The 26,783-nt window shown below is 38.4% G+C and overlaps 1 protein-coding gene across 7 annotated transcripts in view; it reads left to right on the top strand.

The window, feature by feature from the left end:
• The window catches only part of GAPVD1 (GTPase activating protein and VPS9 domains 1), a 72,172-nt gene that overhangs the window by 15,154 nt on the left and 30,235 nt on the right, over positions 1-26,783 (top strand). For 3 of the 7 annotated variants that reach the window (XM_082842747.1, XM_082842744.1, XM_082842749.1), the window contains exons 2-10: positions 9,996-10,213; positions 11,011-11,854; positions 13,381-13,467; positions 15,329-15,463; positions 15,610-15,799; positions 19,800-19,960; positions 22,204-22,333; positions 23,421-23,546; positions 25,491-25,664. In XM_082842747.1, coding sequence (XP_082698873.1) covers positions 10,029-10,213; positions 11,011-11,854; positions 13,381-13,467; positions 15,329-15,463; positions 15,610-15,799; positions 19,800-19,960; positions 22,204-22,333; positions 23,421-23,546; positions 25,491-25,664 — 2,032 coding nt within the window. In that variant the 5' untranslated portion in view covers positions 9,996-10,028. Of the gene's footprint in view, positions 1-9,636; positions 10,214-11,010; positions 11,855-13,380; positions 13,468-15,328; positions 15,464-15,609; positions 15,800-19,799; positions 19,961-22,203; positions 22,334-23,420; positions 23,547-25,044; positions 25,471-25,490; positions 25,665-26,783 lie in introns of those variants that run through there. The other 4 variants (XM_082842748.1, XM_082842746.1, XM_082842750.1 and 1 more) reach the window with 3 other exon arrangements.

Here is a 26,783-nt window from a genome sequence, read left to right as displayed (position 1 = left end):
TGAGGGCCTGGGTTCAGTCTCTGGTTGGGGAACTAAGATCCTGCAAGCCGAACACCTCGGCCAAAAAAAAAAAAAAAGATGAAAATAACAGTTCCAATTTAATGGTATGGATAAGCACTGCTTTAAGAGTTCAGAGTTGGGATTTATCACAGGGGCAGACTATATGGTTGGGAAGGAAGGTTTTATTGAGCCAAACCTTGGAAATTAGAAGGAGCAAATAAGGTGATGTAAATGTAAACATGAAGGTCAATTAAAAATGAAAAGGCAGATTTGCTGGGACAGGAGGGTTCATATAGGGAAATAGTGTGAGATAGGACTGGAGGTGAGGGTTAAGGCAAGGTTGGCCCTTAAACATTAGGTTAAGGAGTTTGGAAATTATTCGCTAAGAAGTAAGGAATAAATGTAAATTTTGAGCACTTTTGTTTTTCCTTTAAGTCTTTCATGAAACTTCCACATAGTATATTTAATGTTTTCAGTATGGTGTGCTTATTTTATTTAGCATCTATTGATAATTTCATAGTGTTTACCTCTTCTTTTCCTGTCCATCAAAGACTACACCTCTGTTCCTCCTGTGTTATTTCTACCTCTGCTTATGATGTTTCTAACGTGAATGGGTTATTGAAATACCTCTTTTTCATTCATATATTTATTCAGCAAATGTGTACTACTGAATGCTCATGATGTGACGGGTTCTATTCTAGTCAGTGTGAATAGAGCAGGGAAGAAATTAGGCAAATACCCCTCTTCTTAGGGAGTTTACATTTTCTTGGGGAGATCGACAGTACATAAGATAAATAAGTGAAATGTATAATACGACTAGTGCTAACAAGAAAAACTAAAGCAGGGAGAGGTAGTATGTGTGTGTGGCAGGGCAGGGGTTGGAATTTTAGGTAGGGTGACCAAGAAAGACCTCACTGAAGAAGATGACTCTTGATAAGACCCACAGGAAGTGAGAGACCTGGGTGGTGAGCAAGTACAAGGGTACTAGGGTGCAAGTATACCTGGCATGTTGGAGAATATGGCTGGAGCAGAGTGAATGCGGGATCTGGTAAGAGAGTGGTCGTATGTCCTTGTTTATGTCTCTTGTCTCAATGAAATTATTAATAGTGTCCACTTTCACTCCCAGTAGTGTCCTAGTTTGGACGGTAAGTTGTATGGTCTTCTGGTAATAGGAGGTGAGGTCAGAGAGGTAGGGGGGGATGGAGGCAGACCATGGAAAGCCAGGAAAAGAAGATTTTGGAGGATATTGAGCACAGGAGTGATGTGATTTGACTTAGGATTTCACAGGCTCACTCTGGCTGCTGTGTTGAGAGTAGGCTGAGAGCAAAGACTGAAGCAGGGAGCCTGAGGAAAATCTCTTCTGATGCTTCAATTTCCTCAGTGAAGTAGGAAGCAAGGAGCTGAGAATAAGGAGAGGGGAAGAGGCTGGAGATTTGAGGAGAGATGGTGGTATGAATTAGTTGCCTGGGAGAGTGGGGGAGTGATGGATGGATGGGGGAAGTAATAGTGTGTGTATCATGCATCAGTAAGGGCTCGTATAGGGTTTGTGATCATGAGTTTAAAGTGATATTTAGCATGGTTGTGTGTGTTGGTTTTCTCATACACAGGTATAAATTAGGAGTAGGCAGAACATTTTCTTTTTTCTTTAAGATTTTTGGATATGGACCTTTTTTTTTTAAGTCTTTATTGAATTTGTTACAGTATTGCTTCTGTTTTATGTTTTGGTTCTTTGGCCCTGACGCCTGTGGGATTTAGGTTCCCTGACCAGGGATCGAACCCACACCCCCTGCATTGGAAGGCAAAGTCTTAACCACTGGATCGCCAGGGAAGTCCCGCGTTGGATTTAACTGGGATTGAGGTTTAGACGAGTGAGGGGCAAACTGAGACTACATTCAGCCAGTGATCATAATGATTGACCATGGGGTTTATGCTATCTGGGTAAGGAGGGAAGCAGAGACAGGAGGAGAGTGAAGGTTAGCAAAAAAGGTGGTAGGATTAATGGCTTGAAAGTCTTGGTAGGGTCAAATGATCATTGGAGTTTGGGGGTGTTGAAGGAAGGAGAGAGACTATAGTATATGATGGCAACAGGGGTGGGTAGTAGGTCATATAGTCTGATGAACTTGATTAAAGAAAGAAAATTTAGCAAGTTATCTAGTGTTCTGGGTTTATTTAAAATATCTTTTTAAAAAAATATTTATTTATTTTGGCTGTGCTGGGCCTCAGTTGTAGCACATGGGATCTTCATTGCGGCATTTGGACTTCTTAGTTGTGGCATGCATGCGGGATCTAGTTCCCCCACCAGGGATCAAACCCAGGCCCCCTGCAATGAGAGTGCAGAGTCTTACCCACTGGACCACTAGGGAAGTCCCCTTATGTAAAATATCTTTATGAAAATGTCTTTGAAGACATTTGGGACCACTGAAGGGTTTAGAAGGTGAGTTCTTATGTAGATCAGGTGGAGCGTTGCTTTCGTGTGTTAATTTTTTTTAAGTGAAGCTATATTTGAAGGTTTTCATTTCTGAATTGCATAAATTGATTCATATTTTGCTATGTCATTGGAAACATTTTATGCATCCTATCTTGAACAGCATTTTGGTTGTAATTAGACTGTGAACTCCTTGAGATTAGGGGACCTGGCTAGGTTCCAACAAGTCAATAACGTATTTGTTGAATTAAATTGTATTAAGGTAGCAAGAAGGATACGGCTTGAGAATTTCTAAAGGATTTTCCTCTATCATTTTATAATGAAAAAATTTTAACCTACAGAAACTGTTGAAGGGTGGCACCATGATCACCATATACCCACCAACCAGATTCAACAGTAGTTTACATTTTGCTGCATTTAAAAAATCTTTTAGTTTTTTTGAGCCATGTACAAGTGAGTTCCAGACATCCTAACAATTTACTTCTATGTACTTGAATGTGCATCTCTCAAAAATAATTCACCTGTGTAACCACACGATTTCTGAGTCATTCTTGTAGAGATCAAGACTATAATAATAGTGTACTGGCTCTATCACCTCTCACCCCTGTGGCCTTATGTAAGTTACGTAATATCCCTGAGCCTCAGTTTCTTTTGTGGCAAAGTACCTGTCTCAGAGGGATGTTATGAAGATTAAGTGTGTGAAGTTCTTAGAACCATACCAGGCACAATTTTCAGTTTATAAAGTGTTTTCTCATATGATACGAAATTGTGGTGAATAACACCACCCCCAACCCTTGTCACCAGAGTTGGAAACTTCTACCTCGCCTTCCCCTAGTGTAGGTGTCAGCAAGTCTATTTTCTATCTCCAGTATCTCTCAGATTTGTCCTGTTCTTTCCATTGCCACTGCAACATTTCTTTTTTTGTTTGTTTGTTTTTAACACCTTTATTGGAGTATAATTGCTTTACAATGGTGTGTTAGTTTCTGCTTTATAACAAAGTGAATCAGTTATACATATACATATGTTCCCATATTTCTTCCCTCTTCCGTCTCCCTCCCTCCCACCCTCCCTATCCCACCCCTCCAGGCGGTCACAAAGCACCGAGCTGATCTCCCTGTGCTATGCGGCTGCTTCCCACTAGCTATCTGTTTTACATTTGGTAGTGTATATATGTCCATGCCACTCTCTCACTTTGTCCCAGCTTACCCTTCCCCCTCCCCGTGTCCTCAAGTCCATTCTCTAGTAGATCTGCGTCTTTATTCCCATCTTGCCCCTAGGTTCTTCATGACCTTCTTTTTTTCTTTTTAGATTCCATATATATGTGTTAGCATACGGTATTTGTTTTTCTCTTTCTGACTTACTTCACTCTGTATGACAGACTCATAGTGGCCTTACATTTAGGTCTTTTGTGTGTGTGTGTGTGGTACGCGGGCCTCTCACTGTTGTGGCCTCTCCCGTTGCGGAGCACAGGCTCCGGACACGCAGGCTCAGCGGCCATGGCTCACGGGCGCAGCCACTCCGCGGCATGTGGGATCTTCCCGGTCCGAGGCACGAACCCGTGTCCCCTGCATTGGCAGGCGGACTCTCAACCACTGTGCCACCAGGGAAGCCCCATTTAGGTCTTTAATGCTTTTTGAGTTTATTTTTGTGTGTGGTATTAGGGAGTGTTCTAATTTCATTTTTTTACATGTAGCCGTCCAGTGTTCGCAGCACCACTTATTGAAAAGGCTTTTCTCCATTGTATATTCTTGCCTCCTTTATCAAAGGTAAAGTGACCATATGTGCGTGGGTTTATCTCTGGGCTTTCTATCCTGTTCCATTGATCTATATATCTGTTTTTGTGCCAGTACCATACTGTCTTGATTATTGTAGCTTTGTAGAATAGTCTGAAGTCAGGGAGCCTGATTCCTCCAGCTCCGTTTTTCTTTCTCCACATTGCTTTGGCTATTCAGGGTCTTTTGTGTTTCCATACAAATTGTGAATTTTTTTGTTCTAGTTCTGTGAAAAATGCCAGTGGTTCTTGCCTATCAACAATTTCTTAGTCTTTCTTCATCTAGTTCCATCCAAACCACCTCATCTTTTTCTTTACTGCCAAAGTTTATGTTCTCAAATGTAAATTTAATCATGTTAATCCGTTTAAACTCTTTTCCCATCTCCCACAGTGCAAAGTCCCAGTTTGGTTTTTTTTTAAATTAATTAATTTTTGGCTGCATTGGGTCTTCGTTGCTCTGCGCGGGCTTCCTCTCGTTGCAGCGAGCAGGGGCTACTCTTCGTTGTGGTGCACGGGTTTCTCAATGCGGTAGCTTGTTGCAGAGCATGGGCTCTAGGCGTGCGGGCTTCAGTAGTTGTGGCTCGTGGGCGGGCTCTAGAGCGCAGGCTCAGTAGTTGTGGAGCACGGGCTTAGTTGCTCCATGGCGTGTGGGATCTTCCCGGACTAGGGATCAAACCTGTGTCCCCTGCATTGGCAGGCGGATTCTTAACTGCTGTGCCATCAGGGAAGTCCAGTCCCAGTTTCTTAACACTGGCTTCTGTGTACGTTTGGTCTCTGTAGCCTTATCTCATTATACATTTCCTCCCCTACCCCCTGCCTCACTCTTAACACACACAACACATGCCCCCAAACTGTAGCAAGCCATGTGTAGTTCTCTGAATGTACTGAGTCACACACTTCTGTGCCTTTGCTTGATTGGCTGCCTGTATCTAGAAGTCTACCCCTACCAATTATCCTCTTTATGTCTGGCAAATACTTATCCCCCACCCCCATACGTGTCTTTTAAGACTAGGCACAGGTACCTAACTCCTCAGTCATTCCTTCTCTTTTGTCTGTACTCTACGTTGTACAGCCTTCATTCAGCCATAGCTTTATACCCATAACATTTTGGGGAAGTCATTTGCTTGTGTGTCTAACTCGTTTTATTAGGTTAGGAAGTCCTTGAGAACACATACTAGATTTTATCCTTTTTTTGTATCCCTAGTACCTAATATGTTGCTCATGCCAGGCACAAAATAAATGTAGATACTGTGTCCACATTATATGGATGAAAAAACCCCTGAGGTTCACAGAATATGCATTATATACCCAAGGTAACAGAACTAATTAATGAAGCATACAGATCTTTTTTTTTTTTTTTTTTCCGGTATGCGGGCCTCTCACTGTTGTGGCCTCTCCCGTTTGGGAGCACAGGCTCAGCGGCCATGGCTCACGGGCCCAGCCGCTCCGCGGCATGTGGGATCCTCCCGGACCGGGGCATGAACCCGTGTCCCCTGCATCGGCAGGCGGACTCTCAACTACTGCGCCACCAGGGAAGCCCCCAGATCTTTTTTTAAAAGATTTTTTGATGTGGACCATTTTTAAAGTCTTTATTGAATTTGTTAACAGCATTGCTTCTGTTTTATGTTTTGGGGTTTTGGCTGTGAGGCATGAGATCTTAGCTCCCTGACCAGGGATCGAACCTGCACACCCTACACTGGACCACCAGGGAAGTCCCCAAAGCATACAGATGTTTAAGAGCCCATTTCAGTACTATTTTCATTAACTATAATATTTCTCATAGTTACAACCATTTGTTCAGTGATTCTGTTCTTAGTCTGTGGATTTAGAGCCCCCTAGGGGATGTTAGAATTCCCTCATGAAAGTCTGCAAAGTCATGTGTTTTCTTTCGGCTGAGTTAGTGAGATTATATATGTATGTATGGCACCAATTTTTTTGAATGTACTCGGATGCTTTTGTGAGTTAATAGTGAATCATCTTGGTGAAGTAGACATATTTAAACCTTTTGAGAGGAAAGCACTCTGAGGGTTTTAATACAGGAGACTTGGAATAATAGCTTTGTATAGTTTGCTAGGGAATTGATAAGGTACAAGAAAGTTTTTAAAGCAGTTAAATTCAAGTTAGATGATAATATCTGAAACTTTTCTAGTCATCAGTAGTTCATTAAAATAATTTCTGTAATCAAACTTAATTAAAAATTGTTGAATCTATTTCTTTAAATAAGGTGGCTTTAAATATATTTCCATCTGCTACCATATGCTTAACTCTTTCTTTTAGTCTTAGCACCAAAAAAATTTATTTCATATATATGAACATATTTTCATTGGATCTGTAAACATATTGAGAGTTCTGTGAGCTAGGTTGTCACCTCTTTCAGAATCTGAATTCACTGCAAATTGTATTTTATCAATTCCAAATAAATCCACTATGAATCCGATTGGCTGGGACAACTTCTTTTTTTCTAACTTTATTGAACTATAATTGACATATAACATTGTGTAAGTTTAAGTCATATAATAATGATTTGGTACACATATATTGCAAAATGTTTACCACAATAAGGTTTGTTAACACATCCTTCACCTCACATCCTTACCATTTTCTTGTTACTATGGTGAGAACACTTAAAGCTTTACTCTCATAGCAGTTTTTAAGTATATAATCATGTTTAATTCTTTTTAAAAAATTTTTATTGAAGTATAGTTGATTTACAATGTTGTGTTTAATTTCTGCTGTACAGCAAAGTGACTCAGTTATACATATATATATCCCTTTTCATATTCTTTTCCATTATGGTTTATCACAGGATATTGAATATAGTTCCCTGTGCTATACAGTAGGACCTGTTTATCCATCCTATATGTAATAGTTTGCATCTGCTAATCCCAAACTCCCAGTCCTTTCCTTCCCCACCCCTAATGTTTAATTCTTAATGAGAAGCATTTTTCTAACTTAGTGACTGCTGCCTCGACACAATGTTGTATTCTGCTATTTGGCCCACAAGCGCTTCTGTTGCTGAGATAAAATGTTTGTGGTCTGGCAGGCATTCTAGCTTCAAGGGTATAGCTTAAATAATAATGCTTTAAAATATGTGTGCTATTTTTATCAGTTTGTTTAGCTACTAGATAAACAAGAATTGTGTGATTTCATTCATTCATTTGGCAAATACTTATTCAACTCCTGCTGTGAACCAAGCCCTCTCCTTAGCCCTGAAATTACAGCAGTAAGTCAACAAAACAGACAAATCTTGGCCTTGGCGGCCCTTGCCTTTCAGTGGGGCAGCCATACTCTAAGCATGATGAACATGCATGTAACAACAACCCATGCTGGGTTGGGGCAAGTGCTTTTTAAAAAAAAAAAAGGCCAGAAGAGGGAATAGGAAGTGATATTTTCTGTTTTAGAATGATTTGTCTCAGAAGGCCTTTCTAAATAGACATTTGAGCAGAGACCTGAATGAATTAAAGGCACCAGCCTTGCAAAGCCATCTGGAGGAATAGCCTTCCAGGGAGAGGGTTCAGCAAATGCAGAGGCTTTGAGGAAGGGGCATGCTTGATCTGTTCAAGAGGAGGCCAGCGTGTCTGGAGCTGTGTGAGCAGGAGTTAGAATGGCAGGAGATGAGGTTGGAGGAATAGCAGGGTTAGATCATGTGGGACTTTCAGATTTCATTCTAAGTGTAAAATAAGCCTTTGGACAGCTTCTAGTGGGGGAATGAAGTGGTCTGACTTAAATTTAAAGGATGTTCTATGCTATGTAGATACTCCAGTAGTACAAGAAATGAAGCAGGAGTTCAGTTAGGAAGTGGTGGTTAGAGACCTTTGGGTGAGAGATGATGATGGAGGTGGTGAGATGTGTTTTGAAGAAAGAGTCAACAGGCTATGTTGATTGATTGCAGTGTGAAAGGGAGCAGGCAAGGAAAGTCCAGTGTTGATAAATAGACATGGCACTTTTTTTTTTTTTTTTTGGCAATTGAGAAGGAAATTTAGTTATTTCTGAGATATACATTTTAAAGTAATAACTAGAATTATGACTTATAACATTCTACCAGAACATATAAGATTTTTAGAAATTTCATGTAATGTCTGAAACATTTATATTAACGTATTTCCATACAAATAACCCAAAGAAGGGTTAGTATTAGTTTTTGTTTGATTTTTTTTTATACTTTAGGTTCTTATTAGTCATCAATTTCATACACATCAGTGTATACATGTCAATCCCAATCACCCAATTCAGCACACATCCCCACCCCACCGCGGTTTTCCCCCCTTGGCATCCACATGTTTTTTCTCTACATCTGTGTCTCAACTTCTGCCCTGCAAACGTTCATCTGTACCATTTTTCTAGGTTCCACATACATGCGTTAATATACGATATTTGTTTTTCTCTTTCTGACTTACTTCACTCTGTATGACAGTCTTTAGATCCATCCATGTCTCAACAAATGACGCAATTTCGTTCCTTTTTATGGCTGAGTAATATTCCATTGTATATATGTGCCACAACTTCTTTATCCGTTCGTCTGTCGATGGGCATTTAGGTTGCTTCCATGACCTGGCTGTTGTAAATAGTGCTGCAGTGAACATTGTGGTGCATGTGTCTTTTTGAATTATGGTTTTCTCTGGGTATATGCACAGTAGTGGGATTGCTGGATCATATGGTAATTCTATTTTTAGTTTTTTAAGGAATGTCCATACTGGTCTCCATAGTGGCTGTATCAATTTACATTCCCACCAACAGTGCAAGAGGGTTCCCTTTTCTCCACACCCTCTCCAGCATTTGTTGTTTGTAGATTTTCTGAGGATGCCCATTCTAACTGGTGCGAGGTGATACCTCATTGTAGTTTTGATTTGCATTTCTCTAATAATTAGTGATGTTGAGCAACTTTTCATGTGCTTCTTGGCCATCTGTATGTCTTCTTTGGAGAAATGTCTATCTAGGTCTTATGCCCATTTTTGGATTGGGTTGTTTGTTTCTTTAATATTGAGCTGCATGAGCTCGTTGTATATTTTGGAGATTAATCCTTTGTCCATTGATTCGTTTGCAAATATTTTCTCCCATTCTGAGGGCTGTCTTTTTGTCTTGTTTATGGTTTCCTTTGCTGTGCAAAAGCTTTGAAATTTCATTAGGTCCCATTTGTTTATTTTTGTTTTTATTTCCATTACTCTAGCAGGTGGATCAAAAAAGATCTTGCTGTGATTTATGTCAAAGAGTGTTCTTCCTGTGTTTTCCTCTAAGAGTTTTATAGTATCCGGTCTTACATTTAGGTCTCGAATCCATTTTGAGTTTATTTTTGTGTATGGTATTAGGGAGTGTTCTAATTTCATTCTTTTACATGTAGCTGTCCAGTTTTCCCAGCACCACTTATCGAAGAGACTGTCTTTTCTCCATTGTATATCTTTGCCTCCTTTGTCAGAGATTAGTTGACCATAGGTGTGTGGGTTTATCTCTAGGCTTTCTATCTTGTTCCATTGATCTATGTTTCTGTTTTTGTAGACACGGGACTTGAAGGATACATGCAAGGTATTTACAGTGGCTGCCTCTGAGCACTGGCCTTATTAAGAGCTTTTCTCTTTTTCTTCCTTTTTTTTTTTTTTTTTTTTTTGCTTATCTGTATTTACCAGTTTTTCTGTACTGAACCTATAATGCTTCTGTTGTAAAATATATAGAGAGATAGATTATTTTAAAACTAGAGCTAACCATGATACTAAATGTAGCCTAATATTTAATGTGTTCTCCTACCCTGTTTGGTTTTTGGAAAACAATTTAAGTGACATAAAAATTTTTTCTTTTTACTCTTAGTGATCAGCCTTTGTACCTTCTCCACATTTGAAGATGGTGAAGCTAGATATTCATACTCTGGCCCATCACCTCAAGCAGGAACGCTTATATGTAAACTCTGAGAAACAGCTCATTCAGAGGCTCAATGCAGATGTACTTAAGACAGCTGAAAAGTTGTATCGCACAGCATGGATCGCTAAGCAGCAGAGAATTAATTTGGATCGGCTTATTATAACCAGGTAAAGAAAAGGTTTTGAGGTCTTAATTGTTATAAACCACCATAATTCTGCTTATAGCAGTTAATAATTGCTAACTGCAAATAAACAAATCTATTTCCAACAAAGTGCATGGTTTAAGATATTTTAAATCAGCATCTCAATGGTGAGTCTTTGCTTATTTTGCTTAATTAACCTATTAACCTAAGCACAGTTGTAGAGAATTATAACTTAAGCATTAATAGTTTATACCATACCAGTTAATTTTGTATCTTGGCATTATATAAAATTTTATTATTGTAGAGAGTAAATTATCTTGTGTTCTGCTTTTCTCCTAATATTATTTAATATATACATTTGCACGTTTTGCTATCGTATATCTACTTTTCAGTTTTAGAAACCTCATTTTTCACTGTGTTAATACCTGATTGTTCTGTTGTTCCAAGAAGCAGTTTTTAAGTCTAGAAATAGTGGTGCTGTGGTATACTGTCAAGAAAAGAAGTCAGACATAGAAGAGTACATACTGTATGAGTCCATGTATATGAAGTTCAAAAAGAGGCAGGACTGATCTTCAATGATACAAGTCAGAATAATGCTTATTTCTCAATACTTTTCATTGAACCTGACTTAATATGAAGAATTTGTCCTACTTTTTGGTTATGACTTTCTTTACACATTTAGATGCTGGTGGTCTAAAAGATTTTAGCAATTCTGAGTGATCTCATTGCCATGACTATCATCAACTCACATTTCCATGTTTTAGTATAGTATATTATTATTGTTGTTGACTTTATTATTTTGCTTCTTTGCTTGTTTTTTAGTGCTGAAGCTTCCCCTGCTGAATGTTGCCAACATGCCAAGATTTTGGAAGATACACAGTTTGTTGATGGGTATAAGCAGTTGGGATTTCAGGAGACTGCTTATGGAGAATTCTTAAGTCGATTAAGGGAAAATCCTCGTCTTATTGCCTCCTCTTTGGTTGCCGGAGAGAAACTTAATCAGGAGAACACACAAAGTGTTATTTACACAGTTTTTACCTCTCTCTATGGCAACTGCATTATGCAGGAAGATGAAAGCTACCTCCTTCAGGTGTTGAGATACTTGATTGAATTTGAACTTAAAGAAAGTGACAACCCCAGGCGACTTTTGAGGAGAGGAACTTGTGCCTTCAGCATCTTATTTAAACTTTTTTCTGAAGGACTGTTTTCTGCCAAACTTTTCCTCACAGCAACTTTACATGAGCCAATCATGCAGCTGCTTGTTGAAGATGAGGATCACCTGGAAACAGACCCAAACAAGCTAATTGAGAGGTTCTCCCCATCTCAACAGGAAAAACTCTTTGGAGAGAAAGGCTCAGATAGATTCAGGCAAAAGGTTCAAGAGATGGTGGATTCGAACGAGGCCAAACTAGTGGCTTTGGTGAACAAATTTATTGGTTATCTCAAACAGAACACATACTGCTTTCCACATAGTTTGAGATGGATTGTGTCACAGATGTACAAAACTCTCTCCTGTGTAGATAGACTGGAAGTTGGGGAGGTCAGAGCAATGTGTACTGACCTCCTGTTGGCCTGCTTCATTTGTCCTGCGGTTGTCAATCCAGAACAGTATGGAATAATTTCTGATGCTCCAATTAATGAGGTGGCAAGATTTAATCTGATGCAGGTATGCCTTTGCTAGGCATTCAGTTTAAAATCAGTTGATTGGGCAGTGGGAGTGGGAACAGAAAATATGATGACATTATTCATATATTCTTACCATTCCTTTTCCCCAAACTGTCCTAAATATTTGCTTCTTACATTGTGTTGGTTTTTAAATGGAGTCCTCATACACTTGAATGCATAGTTAATTTGATTATCTAGAAAAAGCCCTTACCCCTTTCGCATGATTTCAAACTCCAGAATGATTGAAAATTGAGTGTCTTTTATACTTCACTTGGTAACAAAACCTAACCTGAACTAATATGAGGCTATTTATAATTGTTAGTTATTCCATTTCATGTTCATGAATATTTGTGTTTTGCTGAAGGAATGTTAATATATCTGATTATAGGAAGCCAGCCTAAGTACTAGACATGTTACATGTATGCAGTAACCAACCTTTCTAAAATCTCCAAATTTTGAAATCTGAAACTCCTCTGGAACTAAAAGTTTCAGAAAGAGGATTTTTGGATCTATGTTAGTGCTTTTTTCCCTAATCATCTGAACTACTGAAATCATGTTATTATTTCTTAAGGGATTCTTTTAATTATATCTTATCCCTAGAAATACTGTGAGGAAGAGACAGAGTTTATTTGGAATAGAATATGTCTTGTCTTTGGATGACTTTTTTTTTTTAATGATAAGCTTTTTTTCATGATCAGTTCTGTCATATTGGGGTGTTTAGAAATTAACTATATAGACATCCCTGAAATAAAATTTTTTTATCATCTCTGAAACACTAAATTTATTCTTATGATAATGTTGTTATAGTTTTATTTTTGTCATTCCATTGGAGGTTGAATCACATCTTTTCAAAATGAGTGAAAGGGGGATTGTCCTAGGTATGAAGATGATGCTGTATGATAATAACTTTCAGCAAAGTGTCTTTAGAGAGAGTGGATTAACAGTTCACTTTTGGCAGTAAGGAACTGGCTCTGTGAATTAATATTTACTTTCAAAACAGCTTATGTTCTGAAGGAATTCTTTGCTTTTAAGTCTAGAAAAAAAATTTACCTTGAGTACTTTATGAACTATAGGGAAAAGTACTTAATAACTTGAGATAGTTTGAGTCAGCTTTTACAAATTAATTAAATTTCTAAACTCATGAAAAGTCCAGCAGCAGAAACAAAGGTGTGTACCTTCATTTCCTAATGTTGTAATAATATGAATTAAAGACAAAACAAAATTTTCTACTTATTCTTTATAACTCAGTCTAAATGTAATAAAATATAGTAAAAGCTGACATAGACAAGATGCACATTTTATTTGGGATCCTATTTTGTATGCCTGGTCAGGTGGTGTGAATATTCTTTTTTTTTTTTAATTTAATTTTATTTATTTTTTTTATACAGCAGGTTCTTATTAGTTACCCATTTAGTGTGTTAATATTCTTATGAAATAGATTTATAGAATGGAATGGAAGTGCTTTCACAGTGAGGACTGTGTAAGTGTCTACAGCCTGTGTCTTCCCACCTCTGCTCTGGGTTGCAGGTTGGCCGTCTTTTGCAGCAATTAGCAATGACTGGCTCTGAAGAGGGAGATCCCCGGACAAAGAGCAGCCTTGGAAAATTTGACAAAGTAAGAGTGAATACTATGTCGTGTGAAGTACTGTTTATAGAAGGTTCTGCTGAAGTATTAGTGAACCTAACTATTCTCCTTATTAAATCTTGTCCCTAGGTGATGTGTAAACTAAATATTCTTTTCAATTACCCTTGGTTTGGCCATAGAGGATACAGTGTTGGATCAGCAGCATTTAAAGGAAGATGTCATCTGTATAGCAGATTCACTTTGCTGTACAGCAGAAACTAACAAAGCATTGTAAAGCAACTATACTCCAATAAAAATTAATTAAGAAAATAAAGGAAGATGTCATCAAAGATTACTAATTCTCAAAAAATATATATATAAATACCAATTACACTTCAATTAAAAAAAAGATTACTAATTCTCACTTATAGAAATGTTGAGGAGATGCCGTTGTAATGAGAGCCAAAGAGCTATTAAGATTATTTTTAAAAGTTTGATTTAGGGCCTTCCCTGGTGTTGCAGTGGTTAAGAATCCACCTGCCAATGCAGGGGACATGGGTTCGAGCCCTGGTCCGGGAAGATCCCACATGCTGCGGAGCAACTAAGCCCGTGCGCCACACCTACTGAAGCCCGTGCACCTGAAGCCCATGCTCCACAGCAGGGGAAGCCACCACAACGAAGAGTAGCCCCCGCTCACCGCAACTAGAGAAAGCCTGCACGCAGCAACGAAGACCCAACGTAGCCAAAAAATAAATAAAATTAAAAAAAAAAAAGTTTGATTTAAAAAAATTGTCACTAAATCAAGTCTGTGAATATATGAATCAGCAATAAATGTATAATTTTAAGTGTATTTCATAAGTTAACATAGCATTGTTCAGTTGGTATAACTGAATAAAAATTTAAGGGACTTCCCTGGTGGTCCGGTGGTTAAGACTCCACGCTCCCAATGCAGAAGGCCTGGGTTTGATCCCTGGTGGGGGAACTAGATCCTGCATGCATGCCACAACTAAAGATCTCACATGCTGCAACTAAAAGATCCCACATGCCACAGTGAAGATTCTGCGTGCCGCAACTAAAGACCTGGCGCAGCCAAATAAATAGATATTTAAAAAAATAAAAAAATTTAATTTATCACACTTGGAGTAGGCTGTACATTCAACCTAAAATTCAAAGGTTAGATAGTGAAGTTTCCCTTCCACCTCTGATCTCTAACCTTCATTTCCTCCCTAAATGTTCTTCAAGTTATCAATCTTTTGTCTGTCCTTCAAGAAGTCTGTATGTATACAAGCAAATTCCTAATATATTTTCCTAATTACGAATGGTAGGACTGTGTGCACTGTCTGCCTCGTGTTTGTTTCATATACCAGAATATCTTGGAGATTATTTTACATCAGTTCATAGAGAGTTTAATTTTTTTAAATGTTGGGTTTAATATAATTTTCAAGAAGAAAAACTTTCTACATGCTTGTCCACCTCAATCAGAAATTTTATTCCCTTTATTTATTTATGTTTAATAAATTTATTTATTTTTGGCTGTATTGGGTCTTGGTTGCTGCACACAGGCTTTCTCTAGTTGCGGCAAGCAGGGGCTACTCTTCATTGTGGTGCGTGGGCTTCTCATTGTGGTGGCTTCTCTTGTTGTGGAGCATGGGCTCTAGGCACACGGGCTTCAGTAGTTGTGACACGTGGGCTCAGTAGTTGTGGCCTGCAGGCTCTAGAGCGCAGGCTCAGTAGTTGTGGTGCACGGGCTTAGTTGCTCCATGGCATGTGGGACCTTCCCAGACCAGGGCTCAAACCCGTGTCCCCTGCATTGGCAGGTGGATTCTTAACCACTGCGCCACCAGGGAAGTCCCTGTTCCCTTACTTTAAAGAGGAAGTATTTCACTGTGATTTTTTTCTCCTGTTTGGACAGAGCTGTGTTGCTGCTTTCCTTGATGTGGTGATTGGAGGCCGTGCAGTGGAGACCCCGCCAATGTCCTCTGTTAATCTTCTGGAAGGGTTGAGCAGAACTGTAGTTTATATAACCTACAGTCAGCTTATTACTCTGGTAATGGCTTTATTCTTTAATAGGACTTTCTCAAAAGTCATTTATCTGAATGTGGGTAGAGTCCTAGATGAGTACATTGTGTGAGAAATATATATTGTGTTTGAAAAATTGATTTCATAAGCTAAATGCCCTTTTACTTTTGCCAGGTGAATTTTATGAAGAGTGTGATGTCTGGAGATCAACTGAGAGAAGATAGAATGGCTCTTGACAATTTATTGGCAAACCTACCCCAGGCAAAGCCAGGAAAAAGCAGCAGTTTGGAAATGACTCCCTACAGTACTCCTCAGCTGTCTCCAGCAACCACTCCAGCAAATAAAAAGAATCGATTGCCTATAGGTAAAGAGAATTTCTCATATTGAGGCTTTCCTTTAAATTTAATATTTCTTTCTTAGCCTTTGTTATTGCTTAGCATTTGGGAATATAGTTTTAAATAATTTGGAGAAGTTCTTCTCTTCATTTTTACTGGTGGTATTTCAATTTTTTTTTGGCTGCCTTGGGTCTTTGTTGCTGCGTGAGGGCTTTCTCTAGTTGCGGTGAGCGGGGGCCACTCTTCAATGGGGTGGCTTCTTTTGTTGCGGAGCACGGGCTCTAGGTGCGTGGGCTTCAGTAGTTGTGGTATGCAGGCTCAGTAGTTGTGGCTCGCAGGCTCTAGAGCGCAGGCTCAGTAGTTGTGGCGCACAGGCTTAGTTGCTCTGCGGCATGTGGGATCTTCCCGGACTAGGGCTTGAACCCGTGTCCCCTCTATTGGCAGGTGGATTCTTAACCACTGTGCTACCCTGGAAGCCCGAATTCAACTTTTAAAATTAAAAAAAAAAAAATTGCACCAGATTAGTTAAGGTTCATCCGTAGGCTTAAGCTTTTTTTTTTTTTTAAATAAATTGGTTTTTGGCTGAGTTGGGTCTCCGTTGCTGCACGCAGGCTTTCTCTATTTGCAGCGAGTGGGGGCTATTCTTCGTTGCGGGGCGCGGGCTTCTAATTGCGGTGGCTTCTCGTTGCAGAGCACGGGCTCTAGGCACGTGGGCTTCAGTAGTTGTGGCTCGCGGGCTCTAGAGCGCAGGCTCAGTAGTTGTGGCGCATGGGCTTAGTTGCTCCACGGCATGTGGGAGCTTCCCAGACCAGGGATCGAACCTGTGTCCCCTGCGTTGGCAGGTGGATTCTTAACCACTGTGCCACCAGGGAAGCCCAGGCTTTAGCTTTATCTAGACATACTTGTCATAATTAATTGGAATCATGCCACTTGCAGTATACTTTGTTTACTTTAAGTCATCATTTGAATTATGTAGCCCTGTTCTTTCCACAGAGTTCTAAATAATATAATAAAATAATATTATTTTAGAAATTTCTATCAGTAAAGTTGAAAATATATAGTTACTATTTTTCATTATTATTAATAGCCAGTCTTTTATTGACTGAGTTAAGATCTTTGTTATTTTATAAAATGAGGCAAAACTTCTGTTTTGTCAATTTTAAGAAATAGGTTTAATTAAGCCTTATTTCCTTAGTAAACATTTATCCATAATAAATCTATATAATCTGTAATAATATCTATATAAATCCACAAACAAATTGAGCATATGTATACTATGTACCAGGCACAGGGTAAGCATTTTCTAAATGTTCTTTCACATTTAATTCATGCAAAAAATCGACACAAAAAGTGGTCTGATCACTGTCCTGCAGGCGGGGCACTGTGTTCAACACTGGTGATACAAAGACCCGTAAGTCAGGCCCTTACACTTAGGTTAGTTGCTGATAGTCTAGTTGGGGAGAATGAGAAGAGACCAGTACCCTTCAGTGTACTGAGTGTCTGATGGAGATAAGCATAGAGGGTTATGGGGACACCTAACTTAGTGGTGTGGTGATGCTGTCAGGAGAAGATCCGGGAGCAGGTGAAGGCTGCACTTTCTCTTGGAGGATGAATGGAAGTTAGACAAAGTAAACAAGACACAGAGAGAGTGTTTAGACCAAGGGAGCAGAGTATTTTAGTGCCAACTTTTTAACGGTCATGAGGAGCTCAGCAGCAGTTAGTGAGCGTGAATAGTTATTATATTTTATACATTCTTTTTTTTTTTTTTTTTTTTTTTGCGGTACGCGGGCCTCTCACTGTTGTGGCCTATCCTGTTGTGGAGCACAGGCTCCGGACACGCAGGCTCAGCGGCCATGGCTCACGGGCCTAGCCGCTCCGCGGCATGTGGGATCCTCCCGGACCGGGGCATGAACCCATGTCCCCTGCATCGGCAGGTGGACTCTCAACCACTGCGCCACCAGGGAAAGCCCTATATTTTATACATTCTGAATAATGGGATTTCATTTTTAAATTCCCATGAGCTGATTTGTTAAGAATTGTCAGTTTCTTAAAATTAATCTACCTTACTTTTAACATAATATGGAATAATATTATCAACAGGAATGTGGCATCATATTCTTCAAGTCTTTGGCTTTCATCATCTCAAAACGTCAATTTTCAGAATTATAAATAGAAAAAAAAATAAACTTGACATTGAATGATTTTTAATATTATAGGCTATTAGCACTTTTTTAACATGAAGAAATAAATGATTTTTGGTAAACCAGAGATTCTTTTTTCCATGATTCACTCGTGTTCTTTCGTTTCTTTTCATCCAGAGTGTCATTCATTAAATAAGAGTATAATGGAAAGTAAATTTCAAATGTTTGCCCAGTATTATTTTGTATAGTCATGTGACCTGGTCATTGAACTTATTTCATATTTTAAAAGATGTGTCCATTATTCAGAGGGTTGATTTTCTTTCTGTTTAATGCTTTCACAACCCAGGACAACAGTTCGCAGCCATAACTGTCTGGGATTCCTTAGCCACTAATCTTACTGCTCATATTATTACTCTAGTAACCCCTTTTGGTGGGTAATAGGCTGTTCCTTTTCTTATGTAACTTTTATTTAAGAAATAGTTTATGAACTTTTGCTCCATGTGCATGTTGCTTTTGCTTTATGTAAATTGGTACATAAATTTTGATTACTTGCATTTTTATAAATTATGAAGTTTGTTCCTTAAGATTCACGTAGTTGTTCATAAAGTTGAAGTTAAGTTTACAATTCAAGAGAAGACAGTGAGGGTCAGCAAAGAAAGGTGTAAGTGAACCTATTTTAGACTTTTGGAAGTTGATGTGTGCTTTGAGTTTTGAAAGTAAGAGTGATTGATGAACTGATCTACAGCATTGTGGAGAGAACATGATTGTTTATAGTTCTGTCTTCAAGTAGGTCAGCTTTCACCGAAACTGAAGTTGAAAGACTTTTATTATAATTGAGTGTTTGTGCTTGATGTCTGCACTTTTATTTGCCCTGAAGGAGTATCTATTTAGTATTCTGGTTGTACTGAATCTTATTGTCCTCTGAAAACAACCTGACACTTACCACAGAAGACTAAAGTTCATAGAGAAATTGTCACAAACTATCTAAATCTTTCTGTTTCCAAAAGTTCTTGTAAGGGAATTCCCTGGCAGTCTAGTGGTTGGGACTCCGTGCTTTCACTACCGAGGGCCCGGGTTCGATCCTTGGTTGGGAAACTAAGATCCCACAGGCTGCTCAGTGCAGCCAGAAAACAAAACAAACAAACAAACAAACACAAAAACCCACCAAAAACAAAAGTTCTTGTAAGATCTATAGTATGGATTACTTTAGAAAAAGGTATTACTTCTTTACTTATAAGTAGGGGAAAAACACCCCAAAGTAATTAGATCCTTCATTAATTTAGAATGTTCCCATAAAGCAGAAAGGAAACTTATATTCAAACAAAGAGAACTCTTCTGCATCGTTAGGAAGAGGTTAATACATTTCAGGAAAAACTGTGTTTTCAAAAACTGATTCTGGTTTTGTCAGCAGTTGCCGACGTGTATAACTTTTTATGGCTATCAGATTTCTATATGAAATTTTCTAATGCTTTTAAGTTTAGTTATTAGTAAGGGAGACCTGTGGCAGCTAAATCATTTTGTTGGAGAAATAGTTGAAGTTATTATACCTTGAAAAGATAAGGAATAAAGTAATGCTTTTCTTGTCACTCCCGAGTCTTAAATTGATTGGGACGTGTTTGCTGTTCTGCACGTGTAAACTGTGTCACTCCCTGTCAGGTGAACATGGATCATTGTTTCTGTTGATAAGTTTTGAAGGAGAATTTGTATTAGTCATCAGTAGAGTAGCTGGGAAGATTTGGGTTTTTTTTTTTTAATTCATATTCTCACCACTCTTTTTGTGCATGTGCAAATGTTCTACATTAATAGAAAATATATTTTTGTATTAATGTGCCATTTTCTTCATTTTGTCTTTTTCTCTGAATTATCTTACTTGAAATTGTTTCATTAGCAACTCGGAGCAGAAGCCGCACCAATGTTCTGATGGACTTACATATGGACCATGAAGGATCAGCTCAAGAAACCATCCAGGAAGTGCAGCCAGAAGAGGTGTTGGTCATTTCCTTAGGAACAGGTCCCCAGCTTACTCCAGGGATGATGTCAGAAAATGAGGTATGACTGTATTGTTACCCTTAACTTGTAGCTATTAATGTTAAGAACTTCAGATTCTTTTCTTCTCAGTAAAGGTCACTTGCTTCTATAAATCAGTATACATTTAACAAATATTTTTCATTATCTTCAGTGGGTCTGCCATGATACCCCATCAAATGCTCAACTCCCTGTGAACAGTTCTGGAGGTCCTTCACATTAATAAACCTGTGGCACTGTAGTTGATAACCAGATCCATACCAAAAGGAATTTTCCTAATAGTAGTAGAAGAGGCAGGAAGCCAGGAAATTGTGTTATGGAAATTGAAGAGAGTTTTCCAGTGACCTGTAGGAAATATTTTATGTTTCTTTTCTTTTTAATGATATAGTAGTGGTATTCCTGCTTTAAAGAGCCAAACAGTATTTAGAAATAATTTCTGTTCTTTGGCTGGTTGGGAAGAAATGGAAGAGATAATTGAAAGGAAAACTAAGTAAAATATTTTAAGGAAATGGGGTTGGGGATATGAGAATCAGTTTTAAGATATTTGTAAACAGAAGAACTTGGGACAGAAGCAAGAGGAAAGAAGTTTTGACTCTCTAAACATAGGAGCCTCTTGTCATAGATTGTGACCTCCTGAGAAAGAAGCATTTTCTTACCTTCAGCAGTGCCTGCTTATTATTCAACAAAGCCTATTCCTGGCCTGGGAAGAAGGGACCAGTTATAGTGGTTGATACAGTGATGATGGTGGTTGATTAGGTGGCGTGACTTGTAGGAAAGAGGGCCATCAAAATCCACAACCCTGTCCCCCCACACACATTCAAAGTGAATAAGCTGGCAAAAACTGTCAGAATCAACTTTTTGGGAACCCTAGAATGTAATAAACTTGTGGCAACCAGGGGAAATGCTTAATGAAGAAAAGAACTGCTGCGTTTCAGTAAGAGAGTCTGTGGCATTTTACTCCCCCTGTTACCGTCCCCCGCCCCCCCACCCCAGTGGCAGCCTTGAAGACAGCCGCCAGCATTCCTGCGCAGGGAAATATCTAGATTGTGGTGTGATCCTTTTGTTTCTCGTTGATTCGTGCCCCTCTCAAGGCCTTTAGGTGGAATTTTCCTGATGATCCATTGCACATTGCTCACTCTGATGAGTGGGAAGGCTCAAGTTATCTTACAAATACAAAATGTAAAATCTTTATGTCTGCATTTAATTTCAAGCAAACAGGGAAAAGATTCTATTTTTAAATGACCTTTTAAAAGCATCACATGAATAAATAGATGGAGCCATTAGAAAACCTTTAATTTACTGATTTAAATGCAGGGTCAAAACAGCGACTTAAGGGTTTTCTTTCTTTTTTTTTGGCTTTGTGTTGTTTTTTCTTTTTAATTGAGGACACTCTTCTTCACATTCCAGCAGCAGCCTAGGAACCCAGTGGTTGTGACAAGTTCCAGGTGTGCTTAATACATGCTGTGACATCCAGCAAAGCACACAGTTCTTCATTAAGTTGGAGATACACATACAGAGCTGAGTTAGGAGGTTTGTGGGGAGTGAGAAGTAATTGTTATTTGGAAATCATCTAACAGATAGAAAGCTCTGTAAAAAGGCAATCAGCTCTAAGCTAGATGTGGCATAGAAGTCATACTTCGGCTTCTGGTATGGACTTTGTGGCCGTGTGTATGGTGATCAAGTGGAGGTTCTAACTAGACTGATTAATTCTGGTGCCTACAAAATAATTTGTTTACATGTTTTTTTTCCTATTAATCAGTTTATTAACTTTTAGAAAAATGCACACAAAATTAATATGTCACTTTACTGTGCCAAATGCTTTATGTGCATCTTTTTATTTAATCCTCAACAACTCCATGGCATATATACTGTTACTATCACCATTTTATAGATGAAGAAGATGAGGCTCAGAGAGCTTAAAATACTTATCCAAGTTTACATAGTTGGCCCATGGCAGAACTGGGAGGACCGGACTGCTGAGTCTGAAGCCTCTGACACCTGCAAACCTAATCACTGCTCATCGATGTCCAGTTGCCTGTTCAGTTGCTGAAACTGGTAGGGTGATGGAAAGACATAGGCTCAGTTCTTCTAACTGGTACACTTTTATCCCAGGGGTACTTAAAAACTTGATTGGAGCCCTATAAATGGGTTTTCAGTTAAAAATGATAATTTAATACTAAGACGAACTTAAATATGCATTTGCCATGGTTTGTTTTCTTATCAATAATCTCTCAGTTGTGATAAACTAATGGCATTTTATTTTTCAGGTCCTAAACATGCAGCTTTCGGATGGAGGACAAGGAGATGTCCCTGTCGATGAAAACAAACTCCACGGTAAACCTGATAAAACCTTGCGCTTTTCCCTCTGCAGTGATAATCTGGAAGGAATATCTGAAGGTGAAGGGTTACTTCATTCAAGGAGTTGTGTGATTCAAGTAATATTTTGTTTTGTGTTCTTTAAAGGAGCCTTAAAAATTACAATTATGCCACCTGTGCCTCTCACTGAGGAGCGTAATGAAGTTTTCCTCTAATGATCTCGAACAGTTGGCTGTAAAGATTGTTTCTTTGAATAAAATTGACATTGCAAGAGACCTTTGGTCATATAAAATGGAGACGATCTAAGTCTGCTTTGAGACTTGAATAATACCAAGTTTTATTTCACTAGTATTAACATATACCAAAGCTTGTAGAGCTCCTTTAGAGGGATATAATGCATGTCTAAATGGAAAAAAATTGACTCACTAGTATTTCAGGGTGTTGTGTATACTGCTAATGTTTTAATGAAGCAGAAAGATACAATGGAAGTAGGATAGGAATAAAAAAAAATTAAAAGGCAAGATTGTAAAGTGAGAATATGTCACTCCATGTGCTAGAACAAGCTTTTTTAATGAAAAAGTTTCAATTTGACTAACATTTTAAAATAAACATAGATGGTTATAACTTTTCCTTTTTTTCTCACTTTTGAAAACATAAGTAGTGTACATTCATTCTAGAAAATGAAGGAAAAATTGAACCATCTGTGACCCTACCATTCTGTTAATAACAGTTAACATTTTGGTTTATTTATAGCAAAATTAGGCTTAGGCTGTTTTGTAACCTTTTTTTGTTTAACAATATAACAGTAACATTTCCCTTTGTAATTTAGCATTCTTAAATAACATGGTTTTTAATGTCTATTTAACTTCAGTTGGGCATTTATCATAATTTAAACATTCTTCTGTGATTACACATGTAGATTGCTTTCACTTTTCAGACATTGTAAGAAGCACTGCAACAAGCGACCTTAGGTGAATTTTTGATTAGTTCCTTAGGATAAATTTCTAAAAGCAGAAATTCTGGCTTAAAGGGCGTGTTTATTTATAGGGCTTAACAGTATTAAAAGCACTTTAATCAGTCTTTTTAGTCTCTTATCAAGGCATGAAAAATTACATGGTGGCTCATGACTGTCAAAAAAAGCTCACTCACAGTATAAACGTTTCTCTAGGTCCTTCAAATCGTTCTAATTCAGTATCCTCACTAGACCTGGAAGGGGAATCTGTATCAGAACTTGGAGCAGGACCTTCTGGGAGTAATGGAGTTGAAGCTCTACAGCTATTAGAGCATGAGCAAGGTAAAGTGAGGTTGAATTCAGCTGTTCAAGCAGCAAAAGAATTTACCTGGTTGCAGAATAAACAATCTGTTTCCATGTAAGTTGGCTGTGTTCAGTTGATTATATAATGACCATTAAACTTGCATTTACTCATAGTTCCTTCAGGTCTTAAAAATGTGTTTAGTTGGCAATTCCCTGGCGGTCCAGTGGTTAGGACTCAGCAGTTTCACTGCGGTGGCCCAGCATCAGTCCCTGGTTGGGGAACTAAGATCCTACAAGCCTCGTGGCTTGGCCAAAAAAAAAAGTGTGTTTAGTTGCTAAGTGGATTATTCAGGCTAAAATTACATAGAATAATTAAAATGAATTGCTTGAATTCTGTAATATTTGGTGTTTCAATTCTGTAATATTAAATTTTTAAGGGATACTAAGATAAATATGCAGAGCTCAAGGAACTTAGAATAGGGAGAGAATGGTACACAAATGATTAAAATTATCATAAAAGTGCTTTGGCAGTTCTGAGTGAGAAATACATGTGGTTGAAAGTGTAGGGAAAAGCTTATTGGGAGAAAATAATAACCTCAAAGCCTGGCTGGCATTGCATTGGCTGAAACTAGAGATATTCTAGGTGAAGGAATAGTAGTATAAGCAAGTCAGGGAGGTGGGAAGCCATAGTACTTACTCAGGAACTGTCAAGTAGGGTAATAGGGTGAGGTAAGGATGAAAAGTAGATGGATCCCTTTTGTGCTTTAGGAAGATTAACATGAAGAAGTCCTTTGGATTTGTCCATTTACAGATCAGTGGTGGCTTTCAGAGGAATGTTGAGGGCAGATGCCCTCAACTGGATTTGAGGCAGTGATTTTAGTGTGTGTAAAAATCACCTGGGGAGTTAGGGGGAAAAAAAAGGCATTTCCCATGTCTCATTTCTAGAAATCCTGGATCAGTCTATTTTTGGAAAGGAAAAGAGTATTGCCAACTGGGGTATGTGTGGGGTGAATAAAAATAATGCTATGTTTTTACTGGATCAGTTTGTCACTGTATTATTTAGGATTAAAATTTCTGCAGATAACAGAAACCTAAAATAATATTAGCTTAAGATAGAGAGAATATCACCTCTTTAACAAGCCATCTAGGTGATTCTGATATGGGTAGTTGGCAGTTTACACTCGTGAATACTAGGATAAGAAGTGAGTGGGGACTTCCCTGGTGGTCCAGTGGTTAAGGCTTCACGTTTGTTTTTGTTTTGGTATGGGTTTATCTGTTAATTATTGCCACAATAATGCTACATAACAAACCACCCCAAAACTTGGTGCCTTAAAACAATAAACATTTATTTTTGCTCTCAAGTCTGTGGGTCAGCCAGGTGGTGGTTCTGATTTGGACCGGGCTCATTCATGCATCTCTCGTCATCATGGTTGAGTAGGGAGCTTTGCTAATCTTAGCTGGGGGTCCGTTGGTCACTGGGGAGCTGGCTCATCTAGGATGACCTTTGCTTTGTTCCATGTGGTTCCTCATCCTCCAGCAGACTGGTTTCAGCTTGTCCTCATGAGAGAACAAGGATGAGAAAGAGCAGAGGTTTCTAAGTTCTCTCTTGAGGCCTAAACTCACAACTGGCACACTTCCTCCTTACCTTTTGGACAAAGCAAGGAACCAGGCCTGTGCAAATTCAGAGAAAGGGGAATATATCCCAATTCTTGACCAAAGACACACTCTAGAGGACAGGGAGACAACTGATTGCATGGATGGCCCCAGTTAATTTACTGGAAGGGGGAGGACATATGCAGAACTCAATTCAGAGAGGGAAAGAGTACATCCGTGAGGGAATAATTCAGTGTTTTAGTACTATGTGCTGAGTGTTAATGTTAAAATATGTAACTTGAAGTTCAAAGACAAAAAGGTCTTTAAAGTTGATATAAAAAATGATAGCTGTGCTACCATTTTTTAAGTGCTTAATTTTGTTTTTGATAGCTACAACCCAGGATAATCTCGATGATAAGCTAAGGAAGTTTGAAATTCGTGACATGATGGGACTGACAGATGATAGGGATATATCAGAAACAGTGAGTGAGACGTGGAGTACAGATGTCTTGGGAAGTGATTTTGACCCTAACATTGATGAAGATCGCTTGCAAGAAATCGCAGGTAACTGCTATTTAATGTCTCTGGAAGATTGCTGTTTATTCATATCCACCCACCCCTCATGGGAGGGAACTTCAGTGCTCTGACAAACATGGTGTGTATGTTAGCAGTAACTGGGAAACTGAGGTAATTGTATGTGACAAGGCATTTGTGTATTTCTTTTTTCTTTACTTAAATATAGGTAGTATTTTCCCCTGTCTACATTTAAGTGCTCCTCCCCCTGCAAAAAAAGAAAAGACAGTCTTTTGAATCAACTTCTTGTCAATTCTTGTTTGCAGGGCATAGTATATGTTCTTAGTCTGTGATTAACATATTCTTCTTTTGAGACTAAACACCTTGCCCTAACATGAAAATTCTTACAGGTTATAGCCATAAAATCTTTCAGAATAATATGATACTGAGATTCTCTAAAAACCGAATTTACTTCTGGAAGGTTTAATTCAGTTCCAAAGAATGACCAGTGCTTTCTTTTTTTCTTTTTTTTATATCAAGTTTATCGAGGTACAATTTACATACGTTAAAATTTACCCTTTTTAGGATATTGTTCTGTCTGTTCTGAAAGATTCATACAGTCTTGTAACCACCACCTTTATTTTCTTTTTAAATCATGGAACATTTCAAACAAATACAAGAGAGAACAGTGTAATGAACACCATGTACCCATCACTCAGCTTCACCAATTACACATACATACATGGCCAGTTTTGTTTCATCTCTTCTCCCACCTTGTTATCCCCTCCCCCGATTATGTAATCACAGGTTAATCAGGCAGGTTCCAGACATTATTTTATTTGTAATTATTTCATGATGCATCTTTATTTTCTAGATTTTTAAATTTAACTTTTATTTTATATTGGAGTATAGTTGATTTATCAGTACAGTGTTGTCTTAGTTTCAGGGGTATAGCAAAGCGATTCAGTTATATATATATCCATTCTTTTTCAGATTCGTTCCCCATATAGGTTATTACAGAGCATTGAGCAGAGTTTCCTCTGCTGTGCAGTAGGTCCCTGTTGACCATCTATTCCATATATGGCAGTGTGCATATGCCAATCCCAAACTCCTAATTTATCCCTCCCCCCATCTTTCCCCCTTGGTAACCATGACGTATCTTTAAAAGGT

This window comes from Leucopleurus acutus (assembly GCF_964270905.1).
Source record: "Leucopleurus acutus genome assembly, chromosome: 7".
Taxonomy (NCBI): Eukaryota; Metazoa; Chordata; class Mammalia; order Artiodactyla; family Delphinidae; genus Leucopleurus; species Leucopleurus acutus.
This window is presented reverse-complemented; position numbering and strand designations above follow the sequence as displayed.